This window comes from Lytechinus pictus, chromosome 12 (assembly GCF_037042905.1).
Source record: "Lytechinus pictus isolate F3 Inbred chromosome 12, Lp3.0, whole genome shotgun sequence".
Taxonomy (NCBI): domain Eukaryota; kingdom Metazoa; phylum Echinodermata; class Echinoidea; order Temnopleuroida; family Toxopneustidae; genus Lytechinus; species Lytechinus pictus.
In genome coordinates, this window is record NC_087256.1 from 6,903,797 (window position 1) to 6,923,474 (window position 19,678).

The 19,678-nt window shown below is 36.2% G+C and overlaps 1 protein-coding gene across 1 annotated transcript; it reads left to right on the forward strand.

Moving 5' to 3' along the window:
- The first annotated feature begins 13,303 nt into the window (after nt 1–13,303).
- On the forward strand, nt 13,304–18,793 carry LOC129273247 (nanos homolog 1-like). The gene is made up of 2 exons (XM_054910272.2): nt 13,304–13,962; nt 18,716–18,793. The coding sequence occupies exon 1, from the start codon at nt 13,388–13,390 to the stop codon at nt 13,934–13,936; it is 549 nt and encodes a 182-aa protein (XP_054766247.2). The 5' UTR covers nt 13,304–13,387; the 3' UTR covers nt 13,937–13,962; nt 18,716–18,793.
- The last annotated feature ends 885 nt before the right edge of the window (nt 18,794–19,678 follow it).

Sequence of the window (19,678 nt, forward strand, 5' to 3'; positions counted from 1 at the left end):
ATGTAGGACTCTGATGAGGGTATGGCTATGTGTAAGTGTCTGGGGGTTTTCCCCTTAAGTACAGTAATACATTCATGTTTCTTGTTTCTTTTTTATTCATATGAAATTTACTATGATAATAAGCCCCATGGCAAATAGACAACGGTATACATCGAGTAATTACCGTAGTAATTTAATAATCCTGATTTTATGAAGTGGAGGGGGCAGGGGCCTCTTGCCCCCTTCTCCCAAAAATGTTTAAAACCTAATATAATGTTTAAAAAAATGAAAATTCCAACAAGGTAGACATAATATATGCACTAGATCTTCAATTTGAAAATACTAAACAATCAGTTAGTGTAGGTTACCTCGATCTCTCGCTTGCATGGGGAATTCTTTAATATTTTAGGTATTTTAGTTCCTGCATGTAGGAAAGTACAAATGACTGTATTTAAATGAAAATAAATGGTTTTAGTCGAAGATCTAAGTGGTGTCCTCCTTATTCATATATTGTTTAACCCTCCATACATGTCGAACATTTTTGTTTACTATATCTACCAGACCTGCACAGCAGTGGCGTACCTAGGATTTTCCACAGGGGAGGCAAAATCGGCCGCCAAAAAAATTGACAAGCAAAAAAAAAAAAAAAAAAAAGGTCTTCAATCAAAAATAAAGGTTATTGTACCAGAAAAAAAATTGACAAGCAAAAAAAAAAAAAAAAAAAAAAAAAAAAAGGTCTTCAAGCTCGTCAGGGGGGGCATAAAAGGTCTTTCAAGTTCGTCAGGGGGGGGCAGTGATATGTATTTTGTATGGGTTGTGGCTCGTCAGGGGGGCAGAGTGCCCCCCCCCCCGTAGGTACGCTAGTGCTGCACAGGTATATAATGGTGTTCAAGAACATTCTTGTTCCAGTCATTCAACGCAATGAATTCAATTAAATTCATTCTATTTCCTCTTTAAAAGCAACAATATATACAAATCAATACAATGTTCAACACATCTCAATATTAGTATAGTGGGGGATCATAAAAAGCACAAGTGGTGGCTTATCCAAAATGACCCCTAGTGGACAGGTGAAAATAATGTATAGGCTGTTTAGGATGGGCCAGACCTAATGCAAAAAATATGTAATTGCTATCAATTTTGATATCTAATATTATTTCTATGTATAAGTGATTTTTTGAAAATATAATATAGGGTTGTTTTTTTTTTACTTAAAGACTTTGGATTGATTTTTGGACAAGACATCGACCTGCATTCGATTTTAAGCTTTTTGTAACGCCGCCCTGTATGTCCATCCAAATTACGACCTGGTTGGAATTAAAAAAAAACAAGCATGCTTCTCAAAAAAGCAAACCAAACATTTTTCAAACTAATAACCAGTTTGTTAAGTTTGTTAATTAGATTTTTTTTTATGAATATTGGATTACTTTCTACGAATGTTTAAACTTTTAAGCCTGTAACACAATTCCCCCATACAAGTAATCTGATTTTCCAGTAAATTTGAATGATTTGGACGGTTTTACGACCACCCCCTTAAAAAAATAAAACTTTTTAAATGGAGAAAAAACAAAGGAAAGGGAAAGAGTGAAATATTTTTTTTTGTATTTTATAAATTTTGCGTTAAATCTATATATTAAAAATCATGATTTTGTAATTAAAAAGGTCCAAAATTTTGCTCCATCCGTTAAAGGCAACCTCAACAAAATGTTTGGCTCATTATACAGCTTGACGCAATGGTTTATAATAATACAATCTCACTTTTTTGCACTTTATATTTGAGCACAAAGTGGATTATTCTGCTAAAAGATATACTTTAAAAGGAAGTCTATTTACCCTAATAATGATATAATACTGCTAAAGCCAGGGTAATTATGCTGCATATACTGTAGAGCGCTTAGAGACTTCTGACAAAGTAAGTGTTAAGCGCTATATAAGCAAGTATAATTATTATTATAATTATTATTATAAATTTTATGTGTGACAAATATCGATCAAAAGAATGTAATAGGTTACTAATTTCCAGCTTTTATTTTATGACGACACATGACACAACGGTTTATTGCCATTTCGTCTACTGCCATTTTGTCCACTCACCACATGGTCTAATGTCATTTCGTCTACCATCAGTTGGTCCACTATCCACATCGTCCAATTACTATTTTTGTCCAAGAGCAAGTTGGTCTAATAACCATTTCGTCTATCATTTGGTCTAATAGCCAATTGGTCTAATTGTATTTTTTGCCTATTGGTCCAATAGCCACTTTGTCCATTTTCATTACGTCTGTTACCATCTAGTCCAATAGCCAACTGGTCTAAAGGCAAATGCTCTAATGACCACATAGTCTACTTTCATTTCGTCTATGTTCCATTTGGTCTAACTGTAGTTGGTCCACTGTCACTTCGCCTAAACCCATTTCGTCTAACAATCATTTGGTTTGATTGCCATTTGGTCTAATTACCGATAGGTCCAATTGACATGTCGGCCAATCATCATTTTGTCCAATATTCATTTCGTCTACAATCATAAACAGTCAACTACTAGCAGCCCTACGTGTTCGGTGCCTGTGTATTGCTGACTCGACTCTTTTGTTGCTCTTGTGATTTGTTATTTACACCTGTTGTTTGGTAAATCTTGTCATATAATTTTACACTATTTTAAGCTCGATTTATATAATTTTTTTTTTATCTTCAATAATATCAAGGTATAATTAAGAAGTCATTTCGTCGCCCCCGCTCGGATAACGCAACCTATTTGTGTTAGACAAAGTGGCTATTGGACCAATTGGCTATTAGACTAAATGACTATTGAACGATTTGGGAATTGGACGAAATGGTTATTAGACGATTTGGTTGTTAGACGAGCTGATTATTGGACCTAATGGATGGTGGACGAAATGATAATTAGACGAAATGGAAATTGGACGAGTTGATAAGTAGACGATTTGGATATTGGACCAACTGATATTAGCCGACGTGGCTAATGGACTAAATGAACATCGGACGAACTGATTAATGGACGTGTTGGCATTAGCCTTAATGGAATTAGTCTAAATGGATGGTAGTCGAAATGGTTATAGACGAAATGTTGATGGACGAAATGGCAGTAGACAAAATGAAGGTAGACCATGTGGTGAGTGGACGGAATGGCAGTAGACGAATTGGCAATTTACCGAGTAACTGCTCCCCATATTAGATGATATGGCATTTGTAAAAAAACAAAAACTTTCACAACGGCTAATTTTCGTTAAGCGTACATGAAAATATGTATCTGATTATGTTGTATGGGCATGTCAAATAACTGTAAAGCTCTTATAAGAATGCCACTTGGGGGGGGGGGTGCACGCTCTTCTACTTACACGAGAAATCACAAAATTATAAGATTAAGAATCCATTACTTTATCATTATTTGGTGAATTTCGCAAAACCTTCACTCTAAAATATCATAGGCGTAACATGATAATTTCACTCCATTTCCTTTAATCTTTAAGTCATTTAACATCAATGTAAAAAGGAAAGGACTTGAAGTGAGATACCGTCTTCTAATACGTAATTTTCTGACATACTATTGTTAACTTAAACATTGCCATATCTATTCTTTAAAAAAAATCTATCAAAAAAGCATAATTTTCCACTAATATCTCAAAAGACCTCCTTTCAATAACGAATCATAGGTCTTTTCCAGGTCTAGAAAAAAAAAATTGCCACGGTATATTTTTTGTCCTTCAATGCTAAATGTATTCTGTTTCGAGTCTGACTCCTTAACGCTACGATATTAAAGGAATCCTGATTGAAGAGGGTTTAACTTTTTCTTCTTATCCGAAGACTAAGTCAGATGGTTTTCAATCTTTTTTCCCCACGACTTTGAAAGGGTTGATAATAAAGAAATTGGTCTGTAAGTAGACACTAAAGTGGGATCCTTTCCAGGTTTCAAAATAGGAAATCTTGACAACTTTGCTACCAAACTAACTATTATATGTCGTAGATGGCGGTATGAAATTAAGTGCTTTCAGAAAGCATCGGGTGTACGGTGACCAAATAGAGAAACTCGATGGGTGGAGTTCATGAATTAAAGTGATTGGTTAACATTGGTTTGACTTTAAAAAAATCTGAGCTAGAAGGTCACACTTGTCACCTGTGTCTGTGATATGTTACAAAAATTAAGCCCAGAAAAAATTGCGTTCGAAAATAATTATTTAGTGCTTCAAAAATTAAAATATAAAGTGACCGAAAACACCATCTTAATTTCATCCCATACACTTATGTGTACTATTTAGGCGTCTATAAGACGCCATTTACAAAATCGGGGTTTGCCTTGTAGTTTTAGCTTTTCATTCTCACTAATGGTTGTTTTCAGGGTTTATTAGTTCTAATACATGCACTTGTACACATGTTTCATCTTGGTTTGATAATTTTTTAATCGGCTGCTCACAAAGTTAAACAATACCTTTAACTGTCGAGTCGGGCATTTGTTTAATAGTCTGCTGTGCAACCCTTCACTCGAGTTAAGGGTCTGAATATGCAGCCTACTCATGCCTTATGTCTGTACTGAAGGCCGTCTTGCTCTGATTGAAACAGCAAGTTTTGTATGTGCTAGTCTTTGCGTGGAGACACACTTGTTAATCAAAGTTTCAATCAGGGTCTGTGCCTGCAGACTAGGCGTTTGTTCCCAACGCTACTTTCACTTGTGGCTAATTTGGATTTCTCTTTTTTTAAGGGCAAGTCCACCCCAACAAAAAGTTGATTTGACATTTTAAAGTTCCGCTTAATTTCACAAAACAGTTATATGGACATCCTGGTCGGTATGCAAGTTAGCAGACTGGTGACGTCACCCACTCACTATTTCTTTAGTATTTTATTACATGAAATATGAAATATTCTAATTTTCTCCTCCTTGTCAAGTGAAATTAAGTTTTATTTCTCCCTGAACATGTGGAATTACCATTATTTTAACAGTTTATGGTAAAGTTATAAGTTGGTCCTTATTGTCAAATTTGTAAAAATTGAAATATTGTATTATTCAAACAATAAAAAACAAAAGAAATAGTGAGTGATGGACATCATCGACTCTCTCATTTGCATATTGCCGAGTTGTGCATATAACTGTTTTGTGAAAAATAAGCGAAACTTAAAAATGTCATAACTTTCTTATTTTACATCCGATTTCGATGAAATTTGCAGCGATATATTTGTTTGATTTTTCTCTATCGATTCAAATAAACAATTTTCTGGGGTGGACATGACCTTTAATCAATGGATTGTTCATCATTCCTGTTCCCCTTAACATTGATACAACAAAAACAAGGGACATTGTTGCAAGGGGGCTGATTCAGTGATTAGGCCACCCCAAGAATAGTGCTTAACTTTATTTAAGAATCAAATGTATTACGATTACTCATGATTTCAGACAAAAATGTGAGCAGTAATAAGACATTACCTTTCACTGGAAATATGTGACTATAGAACCATGGACCTAAAGAACCAACCATAATTATATAAAGAAAAAAGTATAAAATATAATAAAACAAGATAAGAACGGAATGATTCTCGCAGAAATGGGAAGTATTCGTATATCAGGTATAAAAAAAAGCGAACGGAAGAAAAAAAATTGTTTCCATGAATTATTATTTATCTGCACATTGTATACAAGATAGAGAATAACCTCGCAGCAAAGTATTTACAAAATATTCTGTGTCGAGTCAGTCACCGCGAAATGAAAACAGTCTCACCAAAGAAACTGCTATTATGACAAATCATCGGTCGGTTTCTGTGATGTGATCGTTGCATTTACACAGGGGCGCCATACACTTGTTTGACGAAGTGCAGACATTATATAAAATTGTTTTATGTTTTGAGATACCTCGAAATATAAGACCATGGATCCTTCTAAATCCATGATCAGACTGAGTACATGAAAAGATACAAGGTCTTTAGGTTTGACCACAGGGACCTGTCCACGGAGGATTATTCTATTGTTACCGGAGGGTACTGAGCATTGTCACAGCACCCCCAGTAACAATAGATAATCCTCCATGTACAGGTCCATGTTTGACCAATTTAAAGGTCAAGTCCACCCCAGGAAAACATTGATTTGAATAAATAGAGAAATAATAAACTAGCATAACGCTGAAAATTTCATCAGAACCTGATGTAAAATAAGAAAGTTATGGCATTTTAAAGTTTCACTTATCTTTCACAAAACAGTGATATGTACAACTCAGTGGAATGCAAATGAGACGGTCGATGATGTCTCCTTTGTTTTTTTATTGTTAGAATTGTACAATATTACATTTTTTTACAGATTTGACATTACGGACCAACTTGACTGAACCATATATTATCAAACAATGCCAATACCACATGATCAGGGAGGAAATAATCGTCGTTTCACTTGACATTGAGGAGAATATCAAAATATTTCATATAATAAAACACACAAGAAATAGTGAGTGGATGACGTAATCAGTGTCCTCATTTGCATACCGACCAGAATTTGCGTAGAACTGTTTTGTGAAATTAAGCGAAACTTTAAATCGTCATAGCTTTCTTCACATCCGATTTTGATGAAATTTTCAGCGTTTTGCTTGTTTGATTTTTATCTTATTATCAAAATTAACATTTTGTTGGGGGTGGGCTTGTCCTTTCGACCAAAGCCTCGCAAAAATGAGTTATTTTTGTTGCAAGTATTGTTGTTGTGGGTAATGAGCTTGTGTCCTATACAGTGCGTATAAAAAAAACGGGACAGTTTTGAAAAGTCTAAAAAATTTGTTTCAAATTATGATATCTATATTTTGATGTTAATAGATGCTCTGAAATCTTATCTTTGAAATGCCAATTAAAAAAAAATTGTTCATGCTTGAGCAAACACAGGACGTGTTTGTCGAAGTTCAAAAAGAGGCTTGCGCCAAAATGGCAGAAATGAGAAATTTGATGATCAGACTTCTTGATAATCATCAGACTTCCTCTTAACCTTTTCATTATCTTTGCCATGATTTTCGAATCATGCTGTCAAATTTCATTTATAAATATATTTATTTATTTACTTGAATTATTTTGTTTTTTTTCATTAAGAATTCTTTAATCTTTGAATTTTCCTTCATAAGTAAGAAAAGAAGACTTTTTGTCAACCCAAGCAAGAAGATTTGCATTATTAATTGAGAGATCTTGTAATTGTTCAAATAAATTTTTATTATGTGAAACAAATTATGTTATGGTAACTTAAAAAACATAAATCCTATTTTCAAGAGGTTATTGATTCCTTGACCAAGTTTAATTATGTGCTTGACAGGACAAACAGGAAAGGATTCATGTCTTTCAATGGCAATGTATTGAGCCAATTTTGATGGAGCTAGATATGGCAGATCGGATAAAATGTATTTAAAAAGTTGTGAGCGAGCGAAGCGAGCAAGCAAAAATTCCACTTTTTCATTAAAATATCAAATTTTGTGATAGATTTTGACATAATACTCAGAAAATAAATCATTTTCACTTTCTATCTTTCCTTTCATTTCCTTTCCACTCTGTGTTTTTATTGGGGGGGGGGGGGGACACCCCGAGCCCCCGCCCATCTGTATGCCACTGTTCAAAGGCACTATAAACTTTGTAGCACACACAATGAAAGGATTTGGAAACAAAATACATGCTCTCAAATACTTTGGTTTAAAAAATTTTGTTTTTGCTTAAAGAAGGAATAGTGAAAGCTAAAATAGAACATATCAAAAAGAAACAACAACAGAACAATTCAAGCAAATAAACAGATTCGAAAATGAATTTTTACCGCATAATTCGAAAATAATGGCAAACTTAAAGGTCAAGTCCACCTCAGAAAAATGTTGATTTGAATCAATAGAGAAAAATCAGACAAGCACAATGCTGAAAATTTCATCAAAATCGGATGTAAATAAAGAAAGTTATGACATTTCAAAGTTTCGCTTATTTTTAACAAAATAGTTATATGAACGAGCCAGTTACATCCAAATGAGAGAGTCGATGATGTCACTCACTCACTCTTTCTTTTGTTTTTATTGTTTGAATTATACAATATTTCAATTTTTACGAATTTGATGATTAGGACCTCCTTGCCTGAAGCACAAAATGTTAAAATAATGGAATTCGACGTGTTCAGGGAGGAATGAAACTTCATTTCACATGACAATGACGAGAAAATCAAAATATTTCATATTTCATATAATAAAATACAAAAGAAATAGTGAATGAGTGATGTCATCAGTTCTCTCATGTGCATACCGACCGAGATGTGCATATAACTGTTTTGTGAAATGAAGCGAAACTTTAAAATGTCATAACTTTCTTATTTTACATCCGATTTTTATGACATTTTCAGTGTTATGCTTGTTAAATATTTCTCTTTTTATTCAAATCAAGTTTTTGTTGAGGTGGACTTGTCCTTTAATGAAAAGGTTAAGAGGAAGTCTGCTGATTAGCAAGAAGTCCGATCATCATATTTACCATTTTATGCCATTTTGGCGCAAGCCTCCTTTTCAACCTCAGACAAAAACATCCCGTGTTCGCTCAAGCATGAACAAAATTGATGTCATAATTTGAAACAATTTTTTAATAGACTTTTCAAAACTGTCCCTTTTTTATATGCACTGTATAGCTGTGCTGCAAAGATCTCATCCAGTTATTAGATTAAAATCTGTTGTAAAAGTAAAAGGAACACACATCCACCTGGTTAAAAAAAAAAAAAGTAGCATTATGTACCAGATGAGCAGGGACCTGGTAAGCGGGGGTGCTGGGGGTGCTTCAGCACCCCCAGAAATTTTCCTGGGGGTGTTGTCCCGGGGGGGGGGGGGCACTCGACCAAAAAAGTGGTAGGGGTGTGCCGCGGGCGAGGCAAAAAACGGGGGCCTTGGAGCGGGCTTATTGTAAAAAGGAGGGTCCTCGGAACGGGCTTCGGAACGACAAATGTTTGTAAAAACGGGGGTCCTTGGAACGGATCGCCAGCGTGTGAGTTTGTACGCATCCCTATGGAACGGGCATGCGTGCATGATCCAGCTAGCCAGAGGCGATGGTCGGACAGCGCTCTCGGCCGCTTTTCACCAAAAATTGCAGCTTCAATGCGACCGGAACGGCGTAACGAAAAATATGCGACGCTTTGGAGCGGATTTCTGTCTTCCTTTTTTCTCGATAAGAAGAAAATGCTATGCCTTGGAACGGCTTTCTTTGTTCTTTTTCTCAATAAGACAAAAATGCTATGCCTTGGATCGGAAATTTGAGTGTAAAAATGGGGGTCCCCTCCGCGGCACATACCCACTATGCATTATATACTGAGTGCCCCCCCCCCCCCCGGGGTGTTGCGTGTATTATTTCCATAGACAGCACCCCCACGAAATCAGGTTCCCCTTGTATTTTTTTTAAATATGTTATAATGTACATAATAATCACATCCGACATTCACAAATCATTTACTACTGTCTTTCACATATTCCAATAACATGTATCCCTCCTAACGCGACTTAATCAACAGATCAAGCTCCGGCACTCCGATACAGACATGGTCGCACGCGGTATACGTGATAACCCATATACACTCCTCGATAGCAGGGAGGGACCAGAGATACTAGCAAACTAGTAATATATCTCTATTGGAGGGACATGGGTGTTATGTAGTACTTGAAACTTCCAGGTTTTATGTCGAATCAAGTGTTCACGCGCCCGAACACCCGTGTTTTGTATAAACAATTACAAGTCAGACAATCGAAATCAAATTTTACAGTCTTTTTCGCCCTGTTTCATGGCCCTGCTGGGAAACGGGGGTGCTGCGTGTGTTTCCATAGGCACCACCTCCTGGAAATCTGGTACAGGTGTATAGGTATATGATAAACGGACAGAAATGTAATGAAAATGAACGACGTTTTGTGGAAACCTCCCCCCCCCCTTCAGAATTGTCCGACACAGCACTTGAAATAGCGTTTAATTTCACCCTTTTTCAGATCGAAATATCAATTATTTTCTGCTCGCGCTTCGCGCTCGCATTATTGATTTTTATAATACAAAGAAATGTACTTAGAATATCCAGATACTAGGTCTAAATCTAAACACGCGCACGCATGTTTATTCAGATTGAATTTATTCAGGCTGAAAATATTTATTTCAAATACATTTTATCAAAATAAATAAATTTTATCAAAATCTGATAACAATTAGCTAAGTTATCTAATTTCAAAGTTAAGCAATATTTTGTGAAGACGGTGATATGCATGTCGTCATGAATATATAGGTGGGTTGATGATGTCACATCCCTACTATCCTTTTTTTTATGTTATTACATGGAATCAAAACTGTTTCATTTTTTTCATACCAGTGTGAATGATATGTCTCCCTTATAATGAAAAAAGTTGCAGCAAAGAATATCTAATGGACTAAATCAGTTGTCAATTCAATTGTTTCGGTTCTTGAAGGGAAAATATTGAATGAATCTAATTTTATATTATAAAATACAAAAGAACAAGTGGGGGATATGACATCATCAGTTTGCTCATTGAATATTAATGAAGACATGCCTAAAACTGTTTCATCGGCAATGCAATAACTTTGATATTCCTTGTCTCATTTTGATCAAATCTTCATTCTTTTGTTTATCTGATTTTTCTTTATCTGTTCATACCATATTACATTCAGTCTGCATGGAGTACCCCTTTAAACGTGCTTAAATCATAAAGTTTCAAATCAGAATATCAAAGATTTTCTGCTCGCGCTCGCATTATTAATATAGGAATATACCAAATTACCCATTATTTTCTTGATTTACAAAACATGAATAATGTCCCATTTTTAGGTCTGAAATCTCAATTTTGTTTCGGCTCGCGCTTTGCGCTCGCATCAATTGTATAGTTATATACCTATCCTGTTTATGATAGAAAAGTGCATGGAATGTCTCATTTTTAGGTCTGAAATCTCAATTTTGTTTCCGCTCGCGCTTCGCGCTTGCATCAATTGTATAGTTATATACCGATCCTGTTCATGATTAGAATAGTGCTTAGAATGTCTCATTTTTAGGTCTGAAATCTCAATTTTGTTTCCGCTCGCGCTTCGCGCTCGCATCAATTGTATAGTTATATATTTATCCTGTTCATAATTACAAAAAGTGCTTAGAATGTCCAGCATTTAGGTAGAAATGTCAATATTTTTAGCTCGCGCTTCGCTCTCGCATTATTTGATTGTTGATATATGTATCGTCTTCATGGGTAACTGCAAACAGTCCTTATGACAGGTCCCTTTCGATCAGGCCGAGCGTATATTAAAAATATCTGCTCATGCTGATTGCGCTCGCAGTTATTATTTGTTACATATATACGCATCTTGTTCGGGACCACAAACATTGCTCAAAATGTTACATTTTCAGGACAAAATACATGAAATTTCCTCCCCCCCCAAAAAAAAAATAGCTCGCGCTTCGCACTCGAATTATTTAATTATATATTTATGTTCTTTTATAAGAATAAAGCTAAGAAGTGACTGTCATATATATTAATATGTGTATATATATATATATGTGTGTGGGTGGGTGTGTGTATAAACGAAAATTGGAAAACTCAATTGTGCCCTCCCCCACCTTTGAGGAGAGAGATTTCAGCACCCCCACTGAAAAAATCGTTCCCAGGTCCCTGCAGATGAGGTCAAATTTATATGACCTTCGTCTTCTTTCCTTTTAAGGCATGGATAAATATTAAACTGAAATTGAATATGAATCTGCATGAATCTGGCTCCCACACAAAGCGGGCAAATGTATTTAAAAAAGCCTGGAAACGTTTGCACGATATGTAGGCCTAATAAATTGAGGTAAAATAATGTTCAGCTATCTGAAAAGAAAATCATAAATCTGATAATCAGTTCGTTTGAGACAGAGAACCTTGAAAACATGAAATGGGAATAATGTCCCTTTGACAAATAACAGATTTCTGGGTGATATAGGACAGGCTATTTCGATGTGTGGTATTTCTGCGATTTGTCATGCTATTCTCCACCAGCAGACCCGGTATATTTTTTCTTATTTTTCTTTCTTTCTCCGTCATTCCTTCCTTTCTTCTTACTGTCTTTCTTTATCTATTTCTTTTATTATTCCTTCCTTCCTTTCTTCTTTCTCTCTTCTTTCTTCCTTCCTTCATTCCTTTCTTTCTTTCTTTCTTTCTTTCTTTCTTTCTTTCTTTCTTTCTTTCTTTCTTTCTTTCTTTCTTTCTTTCTTTCTTTCTTCCTTCCTTCCTTCCTTCCCTTTCGTTATTTCTTTCTTTCTTTTTCTGTCTGTCTTTCTTTTTCTTTCTTTCTTTCTTTCTTCCTTCCCTTTCTTTCTTTCTTTCTTTTTCTGTCTGTCTTTCTTTTTCTTTCTTTCTTTCTTTCTTTCTTTCGTTCTTTCTTTCTTTCTTTCTTTCTTTCTTTCTTTCTTTCTTTCTTTCTTTCTTTCTTTCTTTCTTTCTTTCTTTCTTTCTTTCTTTCTTTCTTTCTTTCTTTCTTTCTTTCTTTCTTTCTTTCTTTCTTCCCTTTCTTTCTTTCTCTCTCTCTCTTTCTTTCTTTCTTTCTTTCTATCTTCCTTCCTTCCTTCCCTTTCTTTATTTCTTTCTTTCCTTTTTCTGTCTGTCTTTCTTTTTCTTTCTTTCTTTCTTCCCTTTTTCCCTTCCACTCCTTATCCCTCCCATCTTCCTTCTCTTTTTTTTCCTTCTACATTTCATATACCTTCTCCTCCCGGCTTCTCCTGAACAAAAATCCTTCGATCCGATTGTGCAAACTATTCTGGAGATTATCATTTTGTAGCCACATACTATGGCGTATACAATACTAAAAACAATTACCGCTACCTTGATTCATTTTCCAAACGAGTTTGATCTGAAAGATCCGGGAAAGATCCCAGTCACCCATCGACCACTGCTCCTTTCACTGAAAGTAAAATGTTTAGATTTCTAGACTATTGTTTCTCCAGCCGCACCGTTCGGCCCAGAGGTCAGAAGTTGCGTTCGGTCTCATTAATCACTATTGCCCAGTCTTTGTCATTTATTTCAGCTTAATCAACGCTTCAGCTAAATGCAAAATTCCCCTAAAATGAGAATAATTCAATAATTATGTTACATTTTTTATAATAATTGATCTACTTCAAAATGTGAAACCATATCACTACGCTAGAATCAATTTTGATACAAGCAAAATATATTAAATGTTTAGTGCCGCCTGAAATAAAACTAAGCAGGGGTTATTCCCCCACCATCGTGAAAGTTGGGGTGATGAGAAAATTGCGTAATCTCGAACTTTGCTTGACCGCAAAGTGGGGGTTCGGTTTGCAGTATGTGGTTCACCAAAACAATTTTGACGCATTGCATACTACGAGTACCGTCCACTGCACCCGTGTCCTGCTTTCCGAGCTCTTGCTTCAGAAAGTTTTTAAGAACTTACGATTACAATGGAGATGTGTTCTTGGGATCTTTTCGAAGGGAAAGGGCTGGACCTAAGCGAGTTGATCGGTAAATCGAACTGTTGTTATTCACGGACATTGCCTTCATCCCCATGCTCCCCGCCACAGCCTCAGCAGAGTCCACAATCCCCGCAGTTCTCCTGGCCACCTGTAACCCCATCACGCACCGTATCATCACCGCCACCTGTCCCATCATCTTCTTCACCTTCTCCGCATGGCATGCATGGCAAAGAATTCATCTTCAGCTACAGCCCTGATGACACTGCTCTCTCCACTTCTCAAGAAAGGAAGAAATACCTAAACTCCTACTGCGTCTTTTGCAAGAACAATAAAGAAACTCTGAGCTTCTACAGCTCCCATGTTTTGAAGGACGATGTAGGGAAGGTAATCTGCCCTGTTCTTCGGGCTTACACGTGCCCCATCTGCGGGGCCAAGGGTGACAATGCCCATACGATCAAATACTGCCCCATGGAATCGGACAAGTTTAGGAGCAGGACGACATCAGTGTCAAGATGGTCAGATAGTTCCTCACCCTGAAGAATCAAGAATCCAAAGACCTTGAGGTACAGTATGATATTCGCACGTGTGTGTTAATTTGGGTTTCTTTTTCATGTTCTTCACGAAGCTTGCGAAGCAAAGTAAGATTTTAGAAATGGAGCTAATTATTTAATTAATTTTGGAGTTTGGACACCCTTACATGTTCTAAGCTTCTGTTTAGAAAATTCGTAGATCCATATTTTCTCTACCGCAACAGACAATGTAGCTGGTGATTTTGAATAGTGGTCATTTCTGACACTGGCGTAAATCCCGGGGGAGGGGGGGGGGTGGCCTGTACAAACATCCCCCCACTTTTTACGAAAGAAATGACAAAAAATCACAAGAGATAATTGTTTTATTGGTCAAAATTCTTCCTAAAATACCGCTTAACAAATAAAACAATATTATTGAATCATAAAATGCAAATAAAGAGCCAGTTCACCATTTCCAAACGAAATACTTATGTCCTTAATAACATTGAAGAAAAAAACCCGTTTCTTCCAATTCATCAATGTTGGGGTCTTTGGGAAGGGATTAAAGGAGAATGAAACTCTTGGAGCAAGTTAGCTTTTGTGAAAGCAGAAAAATCAAAGAATAAGATCAACAAAAGTTTGAGTAAAATAGGACTAGCAATAAAAGAGTTATGAGCATTTGAATGTCGAGATCACTAATGCTATGGAGATCCTCCCATTGGCAATGCGACCAAGATCTGTGATGTCACACACGTACAACTCTCCCATTTGGACACTGAAAATATACCCCAAAACATCTCTTTTTGCTCATTCTAATCATATGACAAATAATTCATCAATGATATGATGTTGTGAAACCTCTGTACTTAATTGTCATCTCATAATTAAGAACACCTCACCTTGTGATAGACTCTATAAAAGTGAGAATATAAGTGAAATAAGTACTAAAGTAATGAGGGAGTTGTACGTGTGTGACATCACAGATCTTGGTCGCATTGCCGATTGGAGGATCTACATGGCATTAGTGATCTCAATATTCAAATGCTCATAACTTTCTTATCATTCATTCAATCTTCCTCAAACTTTCAACAATATGTTTCTTTGATTTTTCTCTTTGATATGGATTCAGCTGGTTTCAAGGGTTTCATTCTCCTTTAAGAATAAGATGGAATGTCAACAAATTTTGAATGTAATCTCTAATAAAACCATTAAACCATCATAGGGTAAAAAGATAATAATATTGGAGGGGTATTTGCCACATGGACATACAGTGGCGTAACTACGGGGGGGCATGGGGGGGGGCACATCCCCCCATCGGCTGACCCCCAAAAAAAACGGGGAAAGGGGAAAAGGAGAAAAGAGGGAGAAAGGAAGAGAAACGTAGTGGGAAAGAAGAAAATATTATTCATTATAATGTTATATTATATTATAATTATATTATTATTATGTTTTACATTACATAAGAAACATATTTATCATAACTTTAGGAAACATAATTTGCCCAGGGCCTACGTCTTCATTGTTCCTGGTGCTCGCATTGTCTGTTTAACGTGATATATAATCCTGTTGACTTGTACTAAAACATCCCGTTTTCAAGTCAATATAAACCAAATATATTTCCTAGCACTTGAGTTATCATTGTTTTATGTAGTGACATATGCTTCTTTTTCACGACTCAAAAAGTGATTGCCCCATGTTAAGGTCTTCGTATATATGAAACATTTCCTGTCCGTGGTTACGTTCGCATTAGTGGATTGGTGAGATATGTCTGCTTTTCATAAATTCCTAAAATCAGTCCTTAAAATGTCCCTTCTGATCTGAATATCAAAAATTTTCATCTCGCGCTTCGCACTCGCATCATTTGGTTAATGAAATACGTATGGTCCTAGTTAATTCTTACAAAAAAACCTTAGAATGCCCCACTTCAGGTCTGAATTATCTAAATTTTCAGCTCGCGCTTCGCGCTCGCATTGTTTAGCGAGACAGGTACCTATCATGATTACACAAATTTGATTATAATGTCCCTTTTTAGGTGTGAATTTAAAAAAATTTCAGCTCGCGCTTCGCGCTCGCATTATTTGATCAGTGAGATACATATCAGTTTAATGACATTGTCCTTAAAATGTCTCTATTACTTAGGTCAGTATAACTGGCAACTGAGCGCGCTTCGCACGGTCACTAGCGCACTCACTCAGTGATTCAAAATTTTTGCTGGTGCCCCCCCCCCCAACGCCGTGACCCACGGTACGCCACTGTGGACATGTCATTGGCAATTCCTTGCATATCTAAAACATGATTGCAAAAAAATGCCAAAATATTTCAGTCATCCCCCCATACACGGATTTCAATGTGTTTATTGTTAGGTTTGTGCCTGTTGTGTAATCGAATCATACAAATGTAGATTTAACCCAGGGAGCACCCGCCCGCAAAGCGGGCGGGAGCCCAGGAGCTCACCGTGTATTTACCCATACTCACGGGACTAGGGTAGATTATGGTCAAAATATCTAGCAAAATAAATTGTGAAAACAGAAATTATGCACTTACCACGATTATATGGATGAGGGTCTATCGTGTGGCAGTATCCTGACATCAAGGCACCGACTGGAACCTCAAAAAACGAAAAGTTCTGTCGCGGTAGCTCTCCTAATTCTTTCAAAATTCATTACAAAATGGCCGATCGAGACTGGGGTAGAAGGAGAGAACTTTTCGTTTTTTGAGGTTCCAGTCTGTGCCTCGATGTCAGGATACTGCCACACGATAGACCTTCATCCATATAATCGTGGTTAGTGCATAATTTCTGTTTTCACAATTTATTTTGCTAGATATTTTGACCATAATCTACTCTAGTCCCGTGAGTATACTATGGGTTAATACACGGGGAGCTCCCTGGGTTAATGTAGAATATTGAATATAAATGAGATTGCATCCGAGATTTACATTACAATGTCCTTGATTTATTGATATGGAATTCTTTTCAAACTCAGGGGGCTATCCATGATGAGAGGATGGCCGGGGGCGGCTGGGGGGGGGGGTGAAATTGTCGACCATAAATCAGACAAATGAAAAAAGACAAACAGTGTACGGAGTACAGGTTCTCGGTTTTGCGCGCACACTCGGCTGGGCGTACGCACGGAATAGAACGTATTACTAGTATATCGTGGTGCAAATAGATTCGTTTGAAATCGTCTAGAACTAGACTACCACTGCATCACCCCCTTCTCCTCCTTTCAGTCACCGGATTTTTTTTCTCTCATCTGCTGATAAGGGCCCGATGCAAAAAGAGTTGCAATCGATTGCAACAACTCTAAAAATCATGCGCAGCTTGATTTTCAACCAATTAACAGCGCGCATTTGGGACTTGAGACTGATTTTTTGACTTGCGTGTAAACGCAACTCTTTCTGCAACGGACCCCTGACGCCTTTTATTTGTCGACAACAGTGGGTCGGATAGTCCATGGATAGTGGAGACGGCGAGTCAAAATATTCTACTGATCTTTGAATGTTTATTCCACGAAATGTCAACACTTAAAAAAATATTATGATGAATCAACACTACTCAAAGGGGTACTCTAGGCTGATAATGATATGATTTGAGCAGATGCAAAATAAAACAAACAAAACACTGATTTGATCGAAATTAGATAAGCCTAAAGGCCACCGCACACCTTACGACTGGCCTGCGACCCGATTTCAGAATAAAATGTAATAGAATTTGATGCTAATATTGAGACTTGGAATATCTTACTGTGTAATGTTCGAAATCATCATACGAATACCTATGATCAAATTTGTGACTATGCTATCATCCTTCTTAGAATAAAAGCGAATTTAATATCTAGTCGTAATGACGTCATAGCAGTCTTACGATTGGCCACGATTTGAACCTAATTTGGACTTTACTCCAGAATAAGGACTTGCAATCTTTCAAAATTGTTATAATATTATTATTTCAATTAATTTCAACCTCAAATAAAATGATATGTTCCATTCACATCTTCAGAAAATGAGCAAAATGCGATTTGTTCCTAAATCGGGTCGCAGACCAGTCGTAAGGTGTGCGGTCGCCTTAAGGAATAACAACATTATGGCATTAAAGTTTGCATTACTTCCCATGTCTTCATGATTGAGCAAGCCGAAGATGATGATAATGATACAATACAATCTGTATTGTATCATTATGTAATTAGGGCCAATGTTCAAATTTTGTCCTCCAAGAATGGAAAAAAAAAATGATTTGACTGCTAATCGAATGTGTAAGATAACAATTGCTGCAACTTTTTTGTTATAAGGGAGTCATATCATATAGGCATACACGTGTTTGAAAATTGTGAAACATTATTATGGTTATAATATGAGATAAGGGGAAATATGGATATGACATAATCATCATACCTACTGCATATTCAATTTTATCATGAACATAACCTTTTCCACCAAAATATCGCCAAACTTTGAAATTAAATAACTGAACTTGTTTATATCAGATTTTGATAAAATTGTCGGTGTTTTGCTCGGTGATTTTTAGTCTATTTAATTTAGATATGATTATTTCAAGCCCATATTACTTCTAGTTTAAATTGAGATGGTGTATTCTCTCTTCCATGCAAGCTTTCAACCCTATTAATTTTACCACTATTTAATAGCCTCTAATCAATCAATAGCTCCATTCACTTTATCCCTCCTCTACCTGTTTCACATGACCTCCAAGAAATCTGAGACAAAATATTCAAGTTATTTTCTTGTCATAAAAAACTTTGCACCTTAACTATAGTGTAAATGAGTTTATGTTTATTTTTTCAATCGCCAGAACGATTATACCACGGAGATATGCTGCTTCGAGTAATTGACTGTACCCCCGGGGATTACACAACGACTTCAGTTCGAGACCTCCCTGACTGATGTGTGAACGGCCAACAATATAGTTTTTCGTTTTCAACAGTAACACCGCTGTAAAGCCACTGTCCTGATGTCCTGTGCAATGAATGTAAATGAACTATGGCCGGATTGGTGATGGTGGGGGGGGGGGGGGTGAAGTTGGGAATCGTTATTACTTGTGAAGACAGGGGAGTTTTTTCACGCATAATTCTCAGCGTAGGCCTTGCGATTTTTGTTGTCATTGATCTTTTTGTATCAGTAAACTGCATAATTATTTGTAAAAAAAGTTATAGTATACACTCGTTCCTTTTCTCTTGTTCTCCCCTAAACAATCTACTCAAATTTGAATATATACCTTTTCAGAGCCGCACTAATAGATTTAATAAGTTTTTTTGTCGAAAAAATAAGTTGGTGTATCAGGTTATATCACTGCCATTTACTGTAATAAATATTTTCATTTTACTTACTTTTTTTACTTACGAAGTGGGGATTATAATATTTCTCTGTTAAAGGTCAAGTCCACTCCAGGAAAATGCTGACTTGAATAAATAGAGAAAAATCAAACTAGCATAGTGCTGAAAATCTTATAAAAATCGGATGTAAAATAAGAAAGTTATGACATTTTAAAGTTTCGCTTATTTTTCACAAAACAGTGATATGCACAACTAGGTGAGTCAGTCGATGATGTCCATCGCTCACTATTTCTTTTGTGTTTATTGTTTGAATTATACAATATTTCATTTTTTATATAGATTTGGCAATAAGGACCAACTTGACTGGACCATATAGTATTACAAAATGCCAATTCCACTTGTTCAGGGAGGAATTAATCGTTGTTTTACTTGACAATGAGGAGAAAATTAGACCATTTCATATAATAAAATACAAAAGAAAT